We start from the raw sequence: 23,273 nt of genomic DNA, 5'->3' as shown, positions 1-23,273 counted from the left end.
CCTGAGGTCAGACAACTAAACTTGGAGTGTGACTGGTTACGTTATGAGCTAAGTCTTGAGAGTAGTAGCACCAGTGGTGGCATTGTAGCCTATCATTACTGAGCTTTTTTTTTAGCAGAGAAATGTAGTACTTGTTTTGTATTTTACTGACTACAACCTACTACCTTATCTTGTAAGATTGTCCATTCTTTGTAAAGAAAAGTAAACAATTCATCTTCTCTGTACAGCCATCTGTTCCACATGAAGGTCATTACCAGAAACACATATGACTGATACAAGAATCGATATGCAACATTCGTGAACCATGCATCCTTCCTAGTCTGTTCTGTGAAAAAAGATTAAAGAAGTTGAGTACTTTCCAAAACCAACTCACGACTTGGCAGTTTTATGAATCAAGTTCTGTTTTCCTGAAAACCCTATTACAAGGTGAATTTTCATAACACAAACACCTGATAATCATTAATTTGAATTAAACCTGTTTAAACATTCCCTGTCCCAAAAATTGACCTCTATTTTTGTTCAGATAATACCAAAATACGTGAATAATAACAATTTAATAATATCAGCCTCTAATAAGACATTACACTTAATATCATCAGTTCCTAATAAGACATTAAGACATTGCACTTCATTAACTATTATTTAATAAAGTGGATTACCTACACTTTCTTTTGAAGTTTCATATTTGTAGGGCATTTCAATCAATCTTAAGGATTTTCCTAATGTTTATGGACTTATTTGGAGCATAATGTGTGAAGAACAGGGAGTAACATGTGCCAGAGTTGATTGAGTTACAACACATAAATTCATGAGTTATCCTTGTTGCAGATTGCGGAGCCAGCTGCACCCCATTCATCAGGCTGCTGCAGTTAGTCTCTAAATGTAGCATCAGCTGTGAGAATGTCTTGAGACTGTGGTTGCATGTCACCAGCATCCATCCACATTCTTATCTGCAGAAGAATATTAATGTATTTAATTGAGATGTTTTTGTAGTACTTGCTAAGAGCTATAATGTTGAAATGAAAGAAATCCTGCAGATCTTTCTAAATGGAGTGTTTTTTGGTTCATCTTGGTCTATGTCCTATAGCACATTAGATTCTCACTTGTCCGTTAATTCCTACTTACAGTACATTAGAACAGCAAATAGTCTTATCACCACCTCCGTTATCTGCATTATCTTTCAGACTTCAGAAGTATATCCCAGTCTTACGTGTCCTCTATAAAATCCCACTCTTTTACATGCTGTAAAACCTTCTATTCTCGGCAAGTTTCCCTGTCACAGTTAGTGATCTATATAGCTTCTTGCTCAAGGAATGTCTGACCAAGGTGTGACTTGTATAGTTTGGGCATGCAGGCAGCTCTATGTGGTTCGGTATTTCCTTTTTCCAATGGTGAAACTGACAGTAGTCCTGGGCATGTAGGTTGGCTTTACACTAGTGTTGTACCCGCTTTCTGTTTAAGTTCTTTAATGTCTTGTCTCACTTGACTGAAATTTCAACTGATGGTGTATTGTTTGCTGCGATACATTATAAAATATGATTAAGTAACTGCAAGTAAACCTACTGTTATTATATGATTTAAAGTGATCTCAGTTTGGTATGTCATAACACAGGATGCTTATATTTGAGACAGCTCATTATTCTAATTTTTATGAAAATAAAAATCTAAAATTAAACTCCTCTTCTAGAGTAGTGCATGTCTGCTATTGGAAATGGTTTAAAATTGTATCATTTTGAATTCCGAAAGTGTTAAGTATTCACTCCCTTCAGTACCATTCTTAAATTAACTGAGGGTTATAGCAGTTACCTTCAAAATCAGATGCTGCGTTAATCCAGAAGTGTGTACAACAGACATAAAGGCCTTGAAATATACCTTGGAGTCATGGTCAAGACAAATTTTAAGATGTGGAAGGTGCATGCTCAGCACCACCAAGACCCTACAGTTGAGCAAGTCGTCCCTGTAACCTGGATGACTGGACAAGAAGGAGACAGATGGGGAATGCTACTTAAGAGGCCAGTAGTAACATTTTAAAAGCTACAGGCTTTATGGACAAGACTCATCAACGTGTGCATATGTCAAAACTTCCCAAACCCCCTTTATGATAGTTTGACAAGATGGAAGTCATTGCCCAAGGAAGCTCACTGTGAACCAGATTTAAAATATGGAAAAAGGCACTCAGAAGATTCTATAGCCCTTAGTCAAAACATTTTATGGTCTAAAAAGTTGAAGTTTTTGGCTTTTTCACCATTTTATTTGTAGATACACTTAACACCTTACACTTAGAACACCTCCCCTGCTGTGAAGCATGGTGGTGGCATCATCATGTTATGGGGATGTTTTTCATCAGCAGGGACTAGGATGCTTATCAGGATAGATGGGGAAGTGAATGGAGCAAATTTCAAAAGTGCCCTTGAGAAAACCCTGATGTCCTCCACAAGAAAGCTGGACCTGTTTTGGATTGACCTTTCAGCCTGAAAGCATCATGAAGCGCACAGGCAAAGTTATACTAGAGTCACTAAGGAACTAAAAGGTAATTTCCTTGAGTGTTCCAGCCCCAAACTTAATTTAAAATTGTGCCATAAATTGAAGATTACTGTCCAACACTGTTTCATGACGAATTTACCAGACTAGTTAGAGAAAAAGAATGTGCAAATATGGCAGAAATCTGTAAATCTGGACAGTCTCTAGGAACCTATCTCAGAAGACTTTATCTACTCATTTACATATGCTATTATGTGAAATATTAGGGTGTGGAGAATTATCAAGGTGTGATATTTGAATCTGTATATGTTTGTGTTGTGTATGTTTATATGTATATTGTGTGTGAGTGTATGTATGTGTTTATTTCATTCTTAATTTTGCAGCATATATTGTAATAAGGTCTTGTAAAAATGATGAATGACCAAATTAATTTTAAACCCTATTTTGAAAAATTCCTTCTTTAGGTACTAAAGGCTAATGCAGATCTGATATGCTTGTGTTGACAGGAGTCAAAGAAAACTTTGTTTGAGTTGATAGTTCAAAATATTTGAAAGGTTCTGTTTAATCATAACGCAAGATCTTCCTGCATTTGGAGTGACTGTGTGCATTGTGTGTTCCTGCCTTGTCTGATGCTACTTGGATAGGTTCCAGCTCTCTTTGCAAGCCAGGAATTGGATTATGCAGGTTCAGATAATGGATATATTAATCATTCTCTCTGGCTATGAGCTAAATGTTCCCTTACATCACGTCATTTCCCGTTTTTGAATTAAATTAATTGTTGCGGCATCCTTATTGATGTTTCCTGAGACTGCTAGATGCTTCGTTAATGCTGTTGTATGAAATTCAACTGATGGACTTTCGCTGAGATTTTACAGTTTTTCCAAATCCCACAGGCCTAGGGCACCTGTGCCATATATTACTAATTTTCTTCCAAAAATATCTGTTGTATAGCTCTTGGTGTATGAAAATGTATATATATTGCTTGGAAAGGAAGGCAAAGTTCTTGTCATCTAGTTCATCCAAATTAAATGAAGTGATTATGGTGGTTATATTTTAATATGTTTGAAAATACTGTAGTGCTTTCATGGATGTGTCATTGCTTAAACAATCAAAAGCATTAAAATTAAATATTAGAATTAATGTGAATTGTTGTAAGCAAAATTTATTGGCAATCAGCCAGCAATGGTTGAACTCCATGTATTATCTGAATAAACTACTGTTGTTCATGTTTACCAAGATAACCCTTTTAATATGATATAATAATGGGAGTCCTTTGCATTGCTTAGCTCACACTACTCATATTTGTTTGGTACTAGTGTGAACACTTATTTTTGCATTCTAATTCTCCTCTCCTTTCTATAGCCGGATGCCCCTGCAGTTGAGGTTCAGCCAGCACGCAGGGATGAGTCTCCAATGGATGTTGACCAGCCCTCTCCTTCCGGACAAGAAGCCCCTTCAGCTGGTAAGCAGTTTTGAGTTGGTTAATCATAAGAAAATGACAATTGATTTAAGGTACATATTGGTTACCAGCAAATGCAAAATATTTTAATGATTATTTCAAATAGGTCCTGAAAACTGAGCATCTGCTTGTGCCACTGCAAAACTAAAAGAAAAACTATGTGCATTGTCATGAACTGGCATGCTCTCTAGGTTTGTTTCTGCCTTGAGCGTAATGTACACCTGTGATAGTCTTGGAACCATGTAACTAAATTGGAGTGAGCAGGTATAGATAGCTGGTGGCAAAGTGGATGGATAAATAGTTTGATTGTTACTTGTTGTGGTATTTAGTTTGTGTGTTTTTGTGTATGTATTTTTATATTTTCTAAAAAATATAATGGCAACTGCAGTGCTTGTTTTGAGAGATCATTTAGGTGCAAGAGGCTAAATATTTCGAAAAAGAGGGACACTGGGCGAAACAGTACAACTTTGCAGTACAATGGGATTTGACATTTAAATGTGGTACAATGATAGGTGACAGATTGGGGCATAGAAGAATATTGATTCCAGGGTTGTGCTTCATAAAATGTCTTGGTTATATACTGAAAAATCCATTGTTTTGGACTGAAGTCCCTAACACAACATATTTTTGTTTTTTAGTTTATATTGGTGTAAACAAAGGTTTGTATCGATTATAAATACTTTCTTTTTAAATTTGAAGTGCTATACTCACTACTGTTAACGCCGTTCGCAGCTCTTTTATTACGCAAGTAGCATAATAGCCATTTATTTTTGGGTATGCAATTAAGGCACAATAATGGCAAAATCTCTTAGAACATAGGGAGTTAAACATTTTTTTATTTAACCTTTTGTGATATTTTTTACTGTTTGTTGTGGATTTTAGTGCTATTACTACAGTTGTATTATCGTGAAAATGTAGAAATTCCTAGCACCTATAATACCGGTTTGAGAGTGTTGCTGTTGAAGAAATGTATAAGAATGTATTTTAATGTAATGTGCCTAATGTTTATTTAGAATTTTCTAGTTGAAAGGAGATGGCCACTTCAGATGCAAAAAATATTTTTAATCTGAAAACTCTAGCCCCACTGCTAGAGGCTTTCCAGGTTATTTATTTATAGTTTGTTTTTTGTCTTCTTACCAGTGCAATGGTGGTAATGTTTGTTTTTGTTTTTTTGTGTGTGTCAGAATCCGTTAGTACATCTGGGAGCTCTGTACCAGCTGAACGAGAGGAGAAAGTTCCAGAGTTGCCTCTGCTTAGTGAGCAGCTGTTATTGGATGAGCTGTGGGACATGTTGGGCGAGTGTTTGAAAGAACTTGAGGAATCGCATGACCAACATGCAGTTCTTGGTAAGAGTAACACATTTCAGTTCATTATAATTTTCAAGGAGTCAAGACAAGAGCTCATAGAGTACCAAATACAAAGTTAAAAATGTAGAAATTATTTCCGCTACAAAGACAGCATATGATATTCCCCAGGGGTGGGGAATTGTATCGCCAGCATTGACCTTAATTGTCTGGATACTTGTCAGTATTGATTTGTGTGGTAGCGTAGCAAGAGCAGTTCCTGTGTGCATTGTGGGTTTAGACAGCCCTGCCTTTAATGCACAGGTGCAGCATCACCCGCAACCCTAATTGGATTCTCAGAGCTGTTTATCACCACAGCTGTACCACGTCCCTCTTTTAAAGGGGGAAGCACCAGTGCAAAAGGCAGAAAAGAGCACAGATTTGAGGAAAGAAGAAAACAGACTGGCCAGTGCATACCACTTTATATCATTAAAAAAAAAAAAAAAATAACACTTTCTTTCCAGCGGAGAATTGAACTCGAGTCTCTAAGGCGCAACAGGCCTGCTGCGCACTGATTGGCTTAGCAGTCTATGTCAACTGTCCGCGACTTAGTATGTATCGTGATTTAGAGAGAATAAAAGTGAAAAAAACGGAAACTTTCACAAGTCCTATAAATGTACACCATGTATTACAGATACAAACCAAGTGTAAGTGTGTACTGTATAATATTAACAATAAGAGCAGCTCATTACTGAAAATAGCAAATATCAGAGTGAGTCGGGATCGAACCGGGGACTCTTGATTACACCGGGAACATTTGATTACAAGTCAGCAAATCTTACCACTACTCAACAGAAACTGTTGCTTTTTTTATTTAACCTTTTGTGAAAGTGTTTACTTGATCTTTGGACTTCAGGCTTCATATATTATATAGTTTATGCCTACATTTTGTCATTTACTGCTAAAATATGAAAAATGTTTCTGTTTTGAAAATGTGTTTACACAGATTACTGTAGAAACGGAACACACATGAAATGCGTGTGTTCCAAATAACAATCTATTATTTCCACTCTAAAACTCTAGCAGTTCAGTCACTCCCAGATAATCAAACAAGGCAAGGCAAGGGATGGAGTAGCTGGCTGCTTGCTGGCTCGTCTTAATCGGCACATTTAGAAGACAAAAGAGAGGTGACAACGGTTTTAAGGTGGGCCGGATCTACGAGTTTTTTCGTAGACTCTGGTAATTCTAGTGTTAAGGCAGGTGGTTGGGAGTGAGCCTTAGAGCCATGGAAGCCGTAGGCTGTGAAAGGGGCACTCCTGGACATACCTATTGAGCACTTTCTTGGGAGTAGGATCGGAACAATTGATGGCATCTCCCCGCAAGAGCCGAAGGTGAGTGGTGGGAGAGGCCTGTAGAGCTCATCATGTTGCCCTGTAGATGCCAAAGGAAGGGCAGCAGGGAATGGAGCCCAGATAAGAAGTTTGACTGCCCATGTTGGCTGGCATCACATCCTTCTGCAAGGTCTGGACAGGATAAGGGGGAGGTGATGCCAAGTTTAAAGAGAAGCATTGGGGCTCACTGTTTTTATGGACTTTCTCTGGTTTTTTACCTCGTCATTTTTAAGGAATATTTATTGAACCGTTTTTAACTTCCACTAATTCACTTTTTATTTTTATGGATTATTTATTTATAGATGTTTCACTGCACTTTGGGACACTATTTTATTTAGTTCATTTTTAATAAAAGCACTTCGCACCTTTTTACCATCCCCTTGCTTTTTGTGTGTTACTTTGATGGTTTTGCGTTCCCAGACAGTAGTCATAGTAATTGCCTTCTAATTAGCAGTTTGTAATTTCCAGTGCCCTAACTGTATATCACAGGCAGAGGAAGCAACACTATTAGTGCTCTCTGATTAAAGATTGGTCATCAGCTTGTGGTAGATTTTCATGCCTTTTGTCTTTAAGTCTGTAAGGTACTGTATCATCAAAAACTCTAAGATGTATAAACTTAACAAAGAGATCACACATACATAGCCTAAATCAGTTTAAATATTTGTGCTGTAATTTGAAGTACAACTAAAGTCCTTCATTACTGTTTTATCAAGTTAGAAACTTTTTTTTTTTAAAGTAAGTAAAAAAAAAAAAAAACAGCCATTTTTGAGAAGTTCTACACTGACATTTTTAGTGCATGTTCCATCTTGCATACAAAACAGGATTACAAATATCTGCTGGAACAGAACTTGTTTGTAATATGAGGGCTGTCTATAATTAAGTCTGTTAAGGTACTGTTGAGAGTCAATGTAGAGGAAACCTTGGCCATAATACCTATACAGGTGCTGGTCATAAAATTAAATATCATGACAAAGTTGATTTATTTCAGTAATTCCATTCAAAAAGTGAAACTTGTATATTAGATTCATTCATTACACACAGACTGATGTATTTCAAATGTTTATTTCTTTTAATTTTGATGATTATAACTGACAACTAATGAAAGTCCCAAATTCAGTATCTCAGAAAATTAGAATATTGTGAAAAGGTTCAATGTTGAAGACACCTGGTGCCACACTCTAATCAGCTAATTAACTCAAAACACCTGCAAAAGCCTTTAAATGGTCTCTCAGTCTAGTTCTGTAGGCTACACAATCATGGGGAAGACTGCTGACTTGACAGTTGTCCAAAAGACGACCATTGACATCTTGCACAAGGAGAGCAAGACACAAAAGGTCATTGCTAAAGGGGCTGGCTGTTCACAGAGCTCTGTGTCCAAGCACGTTAATAGAGAGGCGAAGGGAAGGACAAGATGTGGTAGAAAAAAGTGTACAAGCAATAGGGATAACCGCACCCTGGAGAGGATTGTGAAACAAAACCCATTCGAAAATGTGGGGGAGATTCACAAAGAGTGGACTGCAGCTGGAGTCAATGCTTCAAGAACCACCACGCACAGACGTATGCAAGACATGGGTTTCAGCTGTCACATTCCTTGTGTCAAGCCACTCTTGAACAAGAGACAGCGTCAGAAGCGTCTCGCCTTTGGACTACTGCTGAGTGGTCCAAAGTTATGTTCCCTGATGAAAGTAAATTTTGCATTTCCTTTGGAAATCAAGGTCCCAGAGTCTGGAGGAAGAGAGGAGAGGCACAGAATCCACGTTGCGCGAGGTCCAGTGTAAAGTTTCCACAGTCAGTGATGGTTTGGGGTGCCATGTCACCTGCTAATGTTGGTCCATTGTGTTTTCTGAGGTCCAAGGTCAACGCAGCCATCTACCAGGAAGTTTTAGAGCACTTCATGCTTCCTGCTGCTGATGAACTTTATGGAGATGCAGATTTCATTTTCCAACAGGACCTGGCACCTGCACACAGTGCCAAAGCTACCAGTACCTGGTTTAAGGACCATGGTATCCCTGTTCTTGATTGGCCAGCAAACTCGCCTGACCTTAACCCCATAGAAAATCTATGGGGTATTGTGAAGAGGAAGATGCAATACGCCAGACCCAACAATTCAGAAGAGCTGAAGGCCACTATCAGAGCAACATGGGCTTTCATAACACCTGAGCAGTGCCACAGACTGATCGACTCCATGCCACGCTGCATTGCTGCAGTAATCCAGGCCAAAGGAGCCCCAACTAAGTATTGAGTGCTGTACATGCTCATACTTTTCATGTTCATACCTTTCAGTTGGCCAACATTTCTAAAAATCCTTTTTTTGCATTGGTCTTAATTGATATTCTAATTTTCCGAGATACTGAATTTGGGACTTTCATTAGTCGTCAGTTATAATCATCAACATTAAAAGAAATAAACATTTGAAATACATCAGTCTGTGTGTAATGAATGAATCTAATATACAAGTTTCACTTTTTGAATGGAATTACTGAAATAAATCAACTTTGCCATGATACTCTAATTTTATGACCAGCACCTGTATATTGACTCTGAAGTCACAACAACATTAATATTCTGATTTGACTCCACACTTAAGTTATTTTTATTTTCTTTAACGTTGGACAATAAGTGGTTATGAAGACTGTCTTGCTATTCAGTGCCGCTGAGTGTTTAAATGGCATTCATTTGGAATTCTGATTACTGTATTGTTGTAATACACTGTAGTCTTGAAAAACTGAAATATTGTTACATGGATTGATGTATTTTAGCAATCTGAAATCCTGATTTGACATTCACCATGTTTATGAAATTGCAGTCTTTTTGCTTTCCTCCTTAAACACATACATATTTTCCATACTTTAGACTGTTTTTTGGTTATGTCTATACATTTTCCTTTGGTAAAGGCCAAAAAAGGGCTGACATTGATTCCTCCTATTCAGAATATATCATTAATTGAGAAATGTTGTTGTACACTTAAATATTAAAATTTTTCTTATTGTTTGCCAGCAGTGTTCCAGTGTTTAGCATATTTTTCACTAATTGTAATTCTTTAGTTCTGTAAAAATGTTTACATGACTTGTACAACATATATATGTAAGGTACAACATTAACATTTTACTCAGAAAATGTTTTTTCAAGCAATTTGTGATAAGTCAATTTAAACAGATTACTTACAGGAAGATCAACACTGTTTACTGCTTTGCATATTAGTCATTAATTTTTTCAAGATCAAGTACTTAACAAATCAGAAGTTTAAAATACTATGTTACGAAACTCATTTTTACATCTTAAATTTTGGAATTGCATCAGATGATAGAATCTGTACTAATAAAAGGCAAAGCCCTCACTGACTCACTCATCACTAATTCTCCAACTTCCCGTGTAGGTAGAAGGCTGGCTCATTCCTTACAGCTTACTTACAAAAGTTAAGCAGGTTTCATTTTGAAATTCTACGCGAAACGGTTGACGACGTCTGCCATGTTAAACTTTCTTATTTATGGCCTCATCTTCACGAAATTTGGTAGGCGGCTTCCCTGCGCTAACCAAAACCGATGTACGTACTTATTTCAGTGGTATGACGCCACTGTCGGCCGCCATATTGAACTTTCTAACGGTCTTTGTTACTTATGGGCCCATCTTCAAAAAATTTGGTACGCGGGTTCCCAACGCTAACTGAATCCTACTTACGTACATATATACGTCCATAGCCTGCCGCTCGGTCGCTGTGTGAGGCGGCATTGGGTCCCCCATCCCCACACCTCCCACGTAGTTGGCTGCCTGCCTATATAAGGCCGTCCGTCGCTCCGGTCTGTTCATTCCCTTCCTTGCTTCGCCACGGTATTCACGTCTCTCTGCTAACTGCAGCCTTTTTATTTAATCCATGGCTTCTCCACTGTTCTATTGTTCTTTATTACGATTATAGTTATTGTGTAGGTATTTTAGACTTAGTTTACATTGTTCAGGTACCCATTTCCTTTATCGTTCTAACCATATCCCCATTAACATGTCTATCGAGGTGATCACCATCAATCAAAGAACTGTCACTTACCGAGTGGTTTCCATGCCCGGAGATGGCAACTGCCTTTTCCATTCTCTGTGTTAAATATTGCACGGCCATATCAGGCTCACTCTTGATATCCGGAGGAACATTATGTCTTATGTATTGAATGACTGGGACAGGTTAAAGGTGTGGACTGATGACGGTACAGGAGATAATTATAGTACACAGGAGCACTATAAGAGTGAAATGCTTAAGCCCTTCACCTATGGTTCTGCATGTGAGTTGATGGCTGCTGCTTAATTGTTTGGTTGTCGCTTTCAAGTGTACCGAAATGGCCATATATTTTACACCTTCGGACAACCGCCAATGCCTCTAAAACATCTTCGATTCACAGGTGACGATTTGAGTAGTGGACACTTTGATGTTTGATGTTAATGATTGTTTAAACTCTCAAAAGCTGGATGCGAAGTTATCAATGAAACACATTTCAATTCAAACGCCTCCAATTTCCAGTAAGGCTCTGCTTTGCAATGACAATTAAGCCTCAGGGACAGACCCTACAAAAGGTTGGCATTGATTTGAGGCAAGATTGCTTATCTCATGGCCAACTATATGTTGCATGCTCAAGAGTAAGCTCAGCAAACAGCTTGGTCATATTACAACCGGAGGGCCAAACTGACAACGTGGTATACAAAGAGATCCTTAACAAATAAAATAATTATTGGTATATTTTCCCTCAGTTTAAAAAGGTTTACTTTTCTTCTTAATAAAAATTTTAAAGCAGTACTTCGCCGCTGCGAAGCGCGGGTATTTTGCTAGTTTACAATAAATGTGAGTATTCACTTGTGCCTATTTAAAAGTAAGTTCTGTGCAATTCATTTTTGTATTGTGCTTCACTGAATGCAGACTTAGAGTGCTGTAGAAATTGTATGGGTGAAATACAATTACAAACTACATTATGTGCAAACATAATACAGATTAGTTTAAACACTTAGAAGACAAAAGCAATTTCAATTTCATACTGATGACAATTAATATTACTTTTAACCTACAACAAGTTGATCGTGGTGGAGAGAAAACCAAAAATTCCAGTCAACAGTGTCCTTTAAGGAAATAAACCTCTTGGGGTGCGTCCATGCTCTATGATAAAGGTTCAGAAAAGTTGTTAAATTTAAAGAAACTGAAGTTTTTAACTGTAATGGTGTGTGTTCAACACAGTGACCTAAACTTGTGACTGTTTTTTACTTACAGTTCTCCAGCCAGCTGTGGAGGCTTTCTTCCTTGTTCATGCTACTGAGCGTGAAAGCAAACCACCAGTTCGTGATACACGAGAAAGTCAGTTGGCTCATATTAAAGATGAGCCCCCCCCTTTGTCTCCAGCACCTCTTACCCCCGCTACTCCATCTTCTTTGGACCCCTTTTTTTCAAGAGAACCTTCATCTATGCACATCTCTTCCAGTTTACCACCAGACACACAGAAATTTCTTCGATTTGCAGGTAATCATAACAAATATCTTTGTATATTTGTACAGTAACTTGAAACAGTGCAAAATAGTATCTCACCAGCAATTTCTAACCTAGAATAAAAGAAACTTTTGGTTGAATAGTTATCCATCTTTTTAAATTAAGTGCAGTATGTTTAGTCGAGCTGCAAAAAAAAATGAAATCTTCCAATATTAAGACTCATTAGGAAACAGGGCTGTAAAACTTCACACACTTAACTTTTTGTATATTGGTTGTGTTTTAATGTGTCTAGATTAGAGTACACATGACACTTGTTTTCTTTATTCTCTTAGAAACTCATCGTACAGTCCTTAATCAGATTCTGCGTCAGTCCACCACTCATCTTGCAGATGGTCCCTTTGCTGTTTTGGTCGACTATATCAGAATACTAGATTTTGATGTAAAACGCAAGTATGTCATACTTAGAAAAATAATTTCTTCACATGTTGACTTTTTTTTTTTGTTAATGTGATACACAACCTGAAGTACTGAAATTTTGTCATCGTCAGAATTCCCTTTAAAACCCCTTATTTGTTCAGGTATTTTCGTCAGGAATTGGAACGTTTGGATGAAGGACTTAGAAAAGAAGACATGGCTGTCCATGTAAGGAGGGACCATGTTTTCGAGGATTCTTATAGAGAGCTGCATCGCAAAAGTCCTGAAGAAATGAAGAACAGATTGTAAGATTTGTTCAGATTATTTTATTACCTTGAGAAAATAAAGAACTTTTGAGATTTAACTTCTTTATTGTGTTTATTATTTTTTCAGGTATATAGTATTTGAAGGAGAAGAGGGCCAAGATGCTGGGGGTCTGCTCCGTGAGTGGTATATGATCATCTCCAGGGAAATGTTTAACCCTATGTATGCACTGTTCCGCACCTCTCCTGGAGACCGAGTTACCTATACAATTAATCCATCATCTCATTGCAATCCCAACCACCTTAGCTATTTTAAATTTGTTGGCCGGGTGGTAGCTAAGGCTGTATATGACAACCGGTTGCTTGAATGCTATTTTACCAGGAGCTTCTACAAGCATATTCTAGGCAAAAGTGTTAGGTAAGTTATTTGTTATTATTTTTCTGGGGGTTTTTTTTCTGTTTTGAGTTTGCATGTACTATAATATGAGAAGATCACTTCTTTGAGGGTATTTTCTTAACACTAGAAATTTGAAGCCAACAAAAAAAGTCGTAATGTCAGGCCACCTTAAATAACCTCACACCTCTTCATCAGTGTCTTTGTTTTGTAAATGTGTCAATCAGCACAAGTAGCAAGCAGCCTACTGTTCCATCCCCCACTGACTCAGGGTAAATAATATATCGTTATTTGGAACACATACATTTCATTTGTGTTCAGTGTCTACAACTATCTGGGTAAATGTAGGATGACAGGAAATGCGAGGCAAGAAATGTTGCATACAACTAAAACTTTTTTCATGTTCTACTAATAATTGGCAAAATGCTGATGTGAAGTGTATGTGTGAAGATTGAAGTCCAAATATCAAAAACAAAAACGGTATAACAAAACAAGTACACTTTTATTCAAGGATATAACCGAAGAAAAAGAAATTCAATTTACATGTTGCTATCAACGAGTAAAAACCAAAGCTCAAATATCATTTGACAGAAAGTCAAGTGTCTGCTTGGCTGGTATAGAGGTAAGAGCTGCTGCCACGTAAGCAAAAGGTTGCGGGTTCAAGCCTGGGCTCTCCTCGTTTTGAGTAGTGAGCTGCTATTATTATTACTATAATGCATACATTTGATTTGAGTCTGTAACACCCGGTGTAAATTTTTGCTTCCTGTAAAAGATACCATAAAAGGGATATAAGCAGACACACAAATGCTGGTGAATCATGTCGTCTTGGTATCTTGTCACTAGAATTTTTTGTTGTTCAGTTTTACTCTTATAAAAGCACACTTTAGTTATACCTTTGCGAAAGTGTTTGTTTAAATTTCTGTAACCACTTGAATGACATCAAATTCGTCTCCGCCTCTCTCGCACATGCACACACACTTTCATACATGAAAATGTCACTATTTGAAAACGCTATGTCATTTGAACATGAGTTGTCATTTAAACTTTTTTTTTTTTTCTGATCTTGCCCAATCTCAAATGCCGAATGATAGTCTGATAGTTGTCATTGGGCATCATATCTTTGATTGCTGGTACAACAAATAGTTCTGAGCAGGCATCGACCACAGCACCAACTGTGGTCATTGCTGCTCTTGTGAAAGAATGGCGATAAACGCCATGAACTCGGAGAGAGAGAGAGGGGGGCAGGTTCGTTGTAACAAGTGAACGTGACGGAGAGAATAAGACTGAATTTAAAAAAAAAAACACACACATTTGCAAAATAAAGATGCGGATGAGAAGGTGGGAGGGAATCCAAGGTTGCCCGGCATTACGACTTCTTTCTTGGGCTTCAGGAATTCTGTTAATTTTGAAATATTGTGAACTTTACCCCACTTCTGTCTTTTCCTGCTTTGTGTAATTTTCAATTCTGAAATAAGGTGTTACCCATTATAACATGCTATATTACTCATGTGTCCAGAGGAGATTTTCTTTCAGTTCATTAGACAAAAAAAAACTTTCAGTGAATATGAAAATATCTTTGTTGCTTTGCAATAAAATGTAGACAATTCCGTTAATTTTTTTGGTTGTTACTCTAACTGGTAATCTAAAGTAGGTGATTTGCTAATTTATAACTTTTATATCTCATAGTGTGTGATAGTTTCAAAAACCAAATCCACATGGATGCCATCTTGGGAAATTTCTCAACTAAGCAACATGCAACAGGGCCACATCCCATCATATGCCAAAGTCTAGTTATGGGTGTCAGAATTCAGTCAGTCAAGAGGTTCTCCAGAATTTAAGATTTCTCAACATCTGGTTAATCCTTAGCACCCAAGACAGAGTGTAATGAATAATCAAGGAAATCCTGTCTCTGAGATAGCAGTCACTATAATTATTTTTTATAGATAAGTTAATTGCATTCTTCATCAGCAGCTAAACATGAGCAAGGTCTTTGTCATCTAAAGCTAATTATTTTGAACACTGAGAAATTGAAAAAGCATTTTGTAAGTAGGGAGGAGTCCTGGATTAATCATCATGATTAACAGTCCAAATATTTTTAAAAATTGACAACACGTTCAAGATCCAAGTCTGCACTGGCAACCTGTATGTGCAGGTTTATTTATTTTATTCTGTTTTTTAGCTAATGAATATTATGTTGATTTGCTTTGGTGTTTGGCAGGCTGTTGAGGAAAATGGCAAGAAATGATGGTGACCATCCATCTTATGCTTTGACAGTACCACTGTTCATACTGCTTGCATTGCAAAGGTTTCTCTGCAAAACTGGATACGAAGAGATTCCATAATCACTGTTTTCCCCATACTCTCTCTATGTAACTAGCATTTGGTCCCCGATCTCTGTGGGATGTGCAGTGCTAATAATGAAGACACCAAGTCAGCTATATAAGAGCAGTTGCACAAGCAAATCAAAATGTTTTTGAGTGGCATAGGCAGAAAGCCACTCAAAATGTGTTAATGTCGAGTGGGTTATTTTGAAAAATGTAACTCATTTGGTTTCCAGTCATTTGTCTAAAGGTCAGGCTCAAAGCTTTCTGGCCACTCGTTGTAGTCAGAAAAGTCAGATTCAGCTTTGCAAAACACTTGGTCATTAGTCATTAACTTTGTGGGGTTTTTTGATAGTGGAACAGGGCTGTATTCTGTAATTCACAAAGGTTAAATGCTTGTATGATTCGTGTGTTTATATATTTTTTTTATTACAGTGAAAAGCTCACAATGGAACCACCCTCTTATTTAAAGCTTTGACACCAATATATAAACAATAAATGTTAATTTGGTGAAGTCAGAAAGAAAAAAATATTTTTTTTACAATGGTCTTCCTAAATACGTAGGCAGTGAGCAAATGTTCACTTTTGTATTGCATGCTACTTTGAAAATTCCAACAATTGCTTTGTTAAATGAGGAGCATTGTAAACTTTTTCCATACTAGCATTATAGCTCACCAGGGACTTAAACAGAAACAATGTTTATTGAACTTGCCAGTACACAAACTTGTGATTGATATGGTCACACAGTGGAACAGTGCATGGACAATGCTAGAAAGGGTATTGGATCAACAGTGATTCATCTCAGCAGCCCGGCATATAGGTAGCAAGGTTGCTCCTGGTGTGACTTGCATGCAGTGCACTCGTCTGTAACACATCCACCACAGGTGTCCAGTCTTTTTTAATACGCATTTGTCACATGGGAGTTTACTGCCCACAATGTTCAGTTGTCCACATATCTGATTTAAGAGTCAAAGATGCTCATTTCAGTTAAAGAGGACACACCATTTTGTGCATAATAGTAAAGTGCTTTTTCCAGGCGTTAATGCCATCTACTGGATTGGACACCAAAAACGAATATAAGCAAAAATCTACATATAGTAGTTGAGCAGGATAGAGATTCACAAGATCGATTTTGAGACTTTAAGAATGGATATTGAGTTGTTTAAATGAAAAATAACAATTGCTCAGAAAATCAATATTTTTTTTACCCAGGCCTACATAGTTGATTGAAATTTACATTTATTGAAATTACATTGCATTTTATTTAATGTTGTGTGGTCAGGTTGCAAAATATTAAGTACTGTAACAGCAGTAAACATAACCCAGTTTTAAGTTTTATTCTGGTTTTAAATTCCACAATATCATTTGAGTGTTTTATTAGAAGTCATTGTACCTATAGAAATGGTATCTACATAAAGAGTTTTTTTACGGTTTGAATACCATAACTTTTTTAAAACTGTATTGTTAATCTGTTACAATCATTGTTATTACTGTTAGGGAATGTGGTAAAGGGCCGTTGTAAAGCAGATACTTAAAGCAGATACTTTGCAGTATCTGCATGGTAAAGCAGTTGCAATAGTAACTGCACACCCAGATTATGCCTATTTAATCTGGAGAGTTTACATTTGTATAAGACTAGATTGTGTACTTGTAGGATTTGAAATATGTAAGACAATTATTCTGATAATTTAATGGAACTTTTTATGAAAAAAAAATTTATTTTTTGTTCGTAGGTATACAGACATGGAAAGTGAAGATTACCACTTTTACCAAGGTTTGGTTTATTTGCTGGAGAATGATGTTTCCACTTTAGGATATGAGCTCACATTTAGCACTGAGGTTTGTTTATACATGTATATTTTTTGTTCTTTAAACATCATTAACTTACTGGTCATGAGTACTTTTTTGTTAAGTTTTTGGACAGAGATATTTCAAATCTACTTCACTTTAGTTTTCTGATAAATCTGTTTTGTTCTATATAACTACAAGAAGTAAAAACAAAATTTAATGGTACAGGTTTTTTGCTACAAGCTTTTTACCATTCATTTGCCTAAATTAGCTTGTTTTTATTGTAAGTATCCAGTCACCCTAATGTCTCGCTACAATCATTTTTGCTGCACAGGTTCAAGAATTTGGTGTTTGTGAAGTTCGTGACCTTAAGCCTAATGGAGCAAATATTCTTGTGACTGAAGAAAACAAGAAAGAGTATGTGCACTTGGTTTGTCAAATGAAGATGACAGGTATGCATCATTTAATGCAATAATGATGGGTCCTTTACATAAACAAAATATGCATGAAATGAAACACCTCACCTTTCATCAGACCTTTATGCCCAGTCATTATTCAGGGATATTATATATAGTGTTAAGGCCAACCCTGACACAGACAGGCTTAGAACACAGTTATAACAGCATAATTTTTCTTTTCCCTTGTGGGAAATGCCTTCCCCGTTTCCCACAAGTCTAACACACCATCCCAAAGCAAAATAACACTTCTTTCCCTTTTTTCTTTCTCCTTCACTCTTCCCCCGGCAAGCATCGTCGTCCTCCTGCCGACTCTGGCTCCTGGAGTAGTGGCTGCTGCCCCCTTTTATAATGCACCCGGAAGTGCTCCAGGTGCTGCTTGATCCATTTCCAGCAGCACTTCCAGGTGTGATGGAAGAGCTGCTCTGTAGGGCTCAGCAGCAGCTACAGCACCCCCTGGCGGTGCCCATGGATCCCAACAGGACTGCACCAAACTCCCATGAAGCCCTGCAGAAATCCTAGGCCCCGCTGTAACCCAAAGGGGTTGCCGAGGTAATGGTCTGGATAGGCTGGCTTCCCCTGGTCCTCCCAGTGTGGAGGTGTCCCAGCTGGGCTGTGGCGGTCTACCACACTATATCTATATCTCTCTATCATGTTTCCCCCTGGTTGACAAAGTGATGTCTATTTATGTCTAATATATATATAGCATTTTTAATGTAGGTAGATCATTTCGACCTGGTCATTTTAAAAGTAGCTTGCAAGCCGAAAACAGTGTGGGCACCCCTGCTGTACACTGACAGTATAATACTGCATATTCACTTGCCCTCCAAATAGCACAAAAATAACATTAGAACAAGGCAGCTTGTGCACGTACAAGAAGTCTCACTTTACCTTCACTTGTCTGTGCTTGTTTGGTTAAAACATGCTTGTTCTTCACTCAGTGAAGTGATAGTTAAACTTCAGCAGAAGTTGGCTCTCATTTTTCAAGTAAAGTTTTCTTTCTTTCCCTGTCCGCTGTCTGTGAGGAATTTGTGCTGCTAGGACACAACAGTTTGTGTGTGGTCATGTGACTGCATGGCTACGTCTGATTTGTGAAACGGGAGCCATGTGATTATTGTTGCTACATCTGATTGGTGAAACGGGAGCCATGTGATTATTGTTGCTACGTCTGATTGGTGAAACAGTCTTGCAGTAGATCCACTAGCGGATTCTTTCTGGCAAAAATATAGCATACTGTATCTAATGGAAAAAAAGTAATGGTTCGAGTGTTGCCCAATGTAGCGGAGTAAGAGTAGCGTTTCTTCTTCACAAATGTACTCAAGTAAAAGTAAAAAGTATGGTGCAGTAAAACTACTCTTAGAAGTACAATTTTTTTTAAAAAGTTACTCAAATAAATGTAACTTGTTACTACCCACCTCTGCTTGTTATATACTTGGAAGAAGATCAGTGTGCTTCAGCAAGTATAGTCTGACATTTATTTGTCAAAAAAGATATCAAAAAACAATTCAAGACTATTGCCCGTCCATCTTATATTTGTTTGGAATAACTTAATTAATGTTCATTGCCATTGGGAGTCCATGATTGACCCGTCTAGTAAAGTGAGAGTGAGGAAGCTGTTCAGCTACTTGATATTTATACCCTTCCACATATAAATAATGGGGCATTTCTAGTAGTTAAACACTTGCAGTCTGTTGCAACATTGGACCAACATTAAAAACATTTAGACTTGCATTTACACATGGTCCTTCCCAATAAGTCACACTGGTCAACAATAATTTTGTCCCAAGGATTGCTATAGCAGATTTTTCTATAAAGGCTTACTTAGTGTTATTAACTTCATATTTTTAACATTTAGTGTCATCATGGCATGTATATATGTGTGTGTGTGTGTGTATATATATATATATATATATACATATATATATATATATATATATATATATATATATATACACATATACAGTGGTGTGAAAAACTATTTGCCCCCTTCCTGATTTCTTATTCTTTTGCATGTTTGTCACACAAAATGTTTCTGATCATCAAACACATTTAACCGTTAGTCAAATATAACACAAGTAAACACAAAATGCAGTTTGTAAGTGGTGGTTTTTATTATTTAGGGAGAAAAAAAAATCCAAACCTACATGGCCCTGTGTGAAAAAGTAATTGCCCCCTGAACCTAATAACTGGTTGGGCCACCCTTAGCAGCAATAACTGCAATCAAGCGTTTGCGATAACTTGCGATGAGTCTTTTACAGCGCTCTGGAGGAATTTTGGCCCACTCATCTTTGCAAAATTGTTGTAATTCAGCTTTATTTGAGGGTTTTCTAGCATGAACTGCCTTTTTAAGGTCATGCCATAGCATCTCAATTGGATTCAGGTCAGGACTTTGACTAGGCCACTCCAAAGTCTTCATTTTGTTTTTCTTCAGCCATTCAGAGGTGGATTTGCTGGTGTGTTTTGGGTCATTGTCCTGTTGCAGCACCCAAGATCGCTTCAGCTTGAGTTGATGAACAGATGGCCGGACATTCTCCTTCAGGATTTTTTGGTAGACAGTAGAATTCATGGTTCCATCTATCACAGCAAGCTTTCCAGGTCCTGAAGCAGCAAAACAACCCCAGACCATCACACTACCACCACCATATTTTACTGTTGGTATGATGTTCTTTTTCTGAAATGCTGTGTTCCTTTTACGCCAGATGTAACGGGACATTTGCCTTCCAAAAAATTCAACTTTTGTCTCATCAGTCCACAAGGTATTTTCCCAAAAGTCTTGGCAATCATTGAGATGTTTCTTAGCAAAATTGAGACGAGCCCTAATGTTCTTTTTGCTTAACAGTGGTTTGCGTCTTGGAAATCTGCCATGCAGGCCGTTTTTGCCCAGTCTCTTTCTTATGGTGGAGTCGTGAACACTGACCTTAATTGAGGCAAGTGAGGCCTGCAGTTCTTTAGACGTTGTCCTGGGGTCTTCTGTGACCTCTCGGATGAGTCGTCTCTGCGCTCTTGGGGTAATTTTGGTCGGCCGGCCACTCCTGGGAAGGTTCACCACTGTTCCATGTTTTTGCCATTTGTGGATAATGGCTCTCAATGTGGTTCGCTGGAGTCCCAAAGCTTTAGAAATGGCTTTATAACCTTTACCAGACTGATAGATCTCAATTACTTCTGTTCTCATTTGTTCCTGAATTTCTTTGGATCTTGGCATGATGTCTAGCTTTTGAGGTGCTTTTGGTCTACTTCTCTGTGTCAGGCAGCTCCTATTTAAGTGATTTCTTGATTGAAACAGGTGTGGCAGTAATCAGGCCTGGGGGTGGCTACGGAAATTGAACTCGGGTGTGATACACCACAGTTAGGTTATTTTTTAACAAGGGGGCAATTCCTTTTTCACACAGGGCCATGTAGGTTTGGATTTTTTTTCTCCCTAAATAATAAAAACCATCATTTAAAAACTGCATTTTGTGTTTACTTGTGTTATATTTGACTAATGGTTAAATGTGTTTGATGATCAGAAACATTTTGTGTGACAAACATGCAAAAGAATAAGAAATCAGGAAGGGGGCAAATAGTTTTTCACACCACTGTATATGTATATATATATATATATATATATATATATATATAATATAGAGTAGTGTTGGATCAATACTAAAATTTTGTCTTTAGTATTAGTACCAGCTTTCGGACCTCAGTTCTGGTACTAAAGCAACTAACCGATGACTTCCTCCACCACCTGTCCCACTGCAGATTCCTGGGTGTACCGGACAATCACACCACATACTCCACGTCAATGCGAGGAGTGGTTCCAAGCAAGGACCCACATCAAGTCTGTTGCACAGTGAGGCACGAGGGACAAGTCTCATGATGTCTGTAGTGGAGCAAAGCATGTTTTACCCCTGCAGAGCCCTCACTGCATTAATGCTTTCTCCTGTTTAGTCTATAGCATGTGCAAGAGTGAGACAGGGGATGGGTATTAAAATGTTTACATCCCATACCGAAAACACAGAAATGCTGGTAACATACCATTAAAAAAATTGAGTTTTTCCGTATTTAATATATAAAATATACGTTTCAACTATCACAGTTACATTCAAACTTTTTTTTCCTTAAGTTACCGAGTATCTTAGGCATGAACACGTCTCCTCAAAAGTCATCTTGAAAGCTGGCCTTCACCAGTACAAAAATAAATTTAGTTCTGTACCTGTACTACTAGTAAAAAGTTTTAAAAATCTCAGTTTTTCTTCAAATGTAATCTGTTGATATGCAGTGAATGACCTAAAATGGCAAAAAGGGTAAGCAGTAAATTGCCAGAGGTTTAAATTTAAAGTTTAGGTTAGCAAAAACTAAAAAAAGGAAAATCTCAGAATATTACAAATGGGTCTTCTTTAAGGGAACAGCTAAAAGGTTACAACTAGGAAATCCATTCCCTTACGGGTTTATCCATTCCTGGGAGTTTGTGAATCCCGCATGTCATTCCCGGGCTCCTGGGGATGACACAGTGCACAGGCATCTCACATGTGAATGGTTTTAGAACGACCAACACTTATTTTTAATAAAACTACTGCAATATGTTGACACAAATAAAAGACTAACCTTATATACAAGCAGTTCAAGCTGACATATAAGTACATGTATCTTTAGTTGCGGTAATAAAAGCGTAGAAAGCACAACGTGTCCAGCTTGCGGTCGTCCAGGCGAGAGCAGACCTTCGTGCAGAGTATGCCAGCCGCTGAGAAAGCACGCTGTGTCTCCACTGAGTAGGCGGCACAGTCATCAGATACTGATACACTCTGAAACACCGTCATTTCAACTTTTACTGATGCATCCAGTTTTTTGTCATCATTCTGTGATGGCAAGTTTTTGGCACAGATAATGCGAATGCAACAGACTGACGCATTACAATTTCAAGTTGCTGTTCAAAGCTGTTGCCTGATGAAGTGCAAGCTGCAGCAATGGCGCCACCTTAATTATTTTCAACTATAACTCTGTTATTTCTTGGATCGATTTTTACACTTTTACATGCTATATATGCGAGCTTGGCCGTTCCCGTTTTCACGGGAATTACAGCAGTTTCATTCCCGGGAATGCGGGAGTTAAAAATGTCCGGGAGCCCGGGAATGGATTCCCTAGTTACAACCTACAGATGTTCTGCAGCAGCTGAAGTAAAGTAAGCCTTGTAAATAGAAGCAAACAATTTGCACAGGTGTCCCAACTTCTGTTGATTACTTAAAAACCCTTTGTCTGTCTTAAAGCAGAGTTGGAAAAGACTGTGGTAATGCACCCTCTGAAATACTACTTGGACAATATTACAGTGATAATTGTAAGAATATGGCAATTAGCAAATGAAATGAGAGAGCTTTATTACCCTTAAAATTGTGTAGGCCTTTCATTTAGAGAAATTGCAAAAAAAAAAAAAATCAAAGTATCAATGAGTACGGTGTCCTACACAATCCAAAGGCAATTGAATCTGGCAGAACTAAAGTCACAACCCAAGCAGAAGACAAGTTTCTAAGGGTCTCCAGCTTGTATGACAGATTGCTTACAGCACAACACCTTCATGCACAGCGTAACTGTG

General features: G+C 37.7%; 1 protein-coding gene across 1 annotated transcript in view; it reads left to right on the top strand.

The window, feature by feature from the left end:
* The window catches only part of huwe1 (HECT, UBA and WWE domain containing E3 ubiquitin protein ligase 1), a 387,803-nt gene that overhangs the window by 361,764 nt on the left and 2,766 nt on the right, over positions 1-23,273 (top strand). The window contains 8 exon segments of the mRNA XM_051933601.1: positions 3,844-3,943; positions 5,125-5,286; positions 11,857-12,102; positions 12,402-12,519; positions 12,648-12,788; positions 12,877-13,164; positions 17,195-17,300; positions 17,584-17,701. Of these exon segments, the coding sequence (XP_051789561.1) occupies positions 3,844-3,943; positions 5,125-5,286; positions 11,857-12,102; positions 12,402-12,519; positions 12,648-12,788; positions 12,877-13,164; positions 17,195-17,300; positions 17,584-17,701 (1,279 nt within the window).

The sequence above is a fragment of the Erpetoichthys calabaricus genome, chromosome 11 (genome assembly GCF_900747795.2).
Source record: "Erpetoichthys calabaricus chromosome 11, fErpCal1.3, whole genome shotgun sequence".
Lineage (NCBI taxonomy): Eukaryota > Metazoa > Chordata > Cladistia > Polypteriformes > Polypteridae > Erpetoichthys > Erpetoichthys calabaricus.
This window is presented reverse-complemented; position numbering and strand designations above follow the sequence as displayed.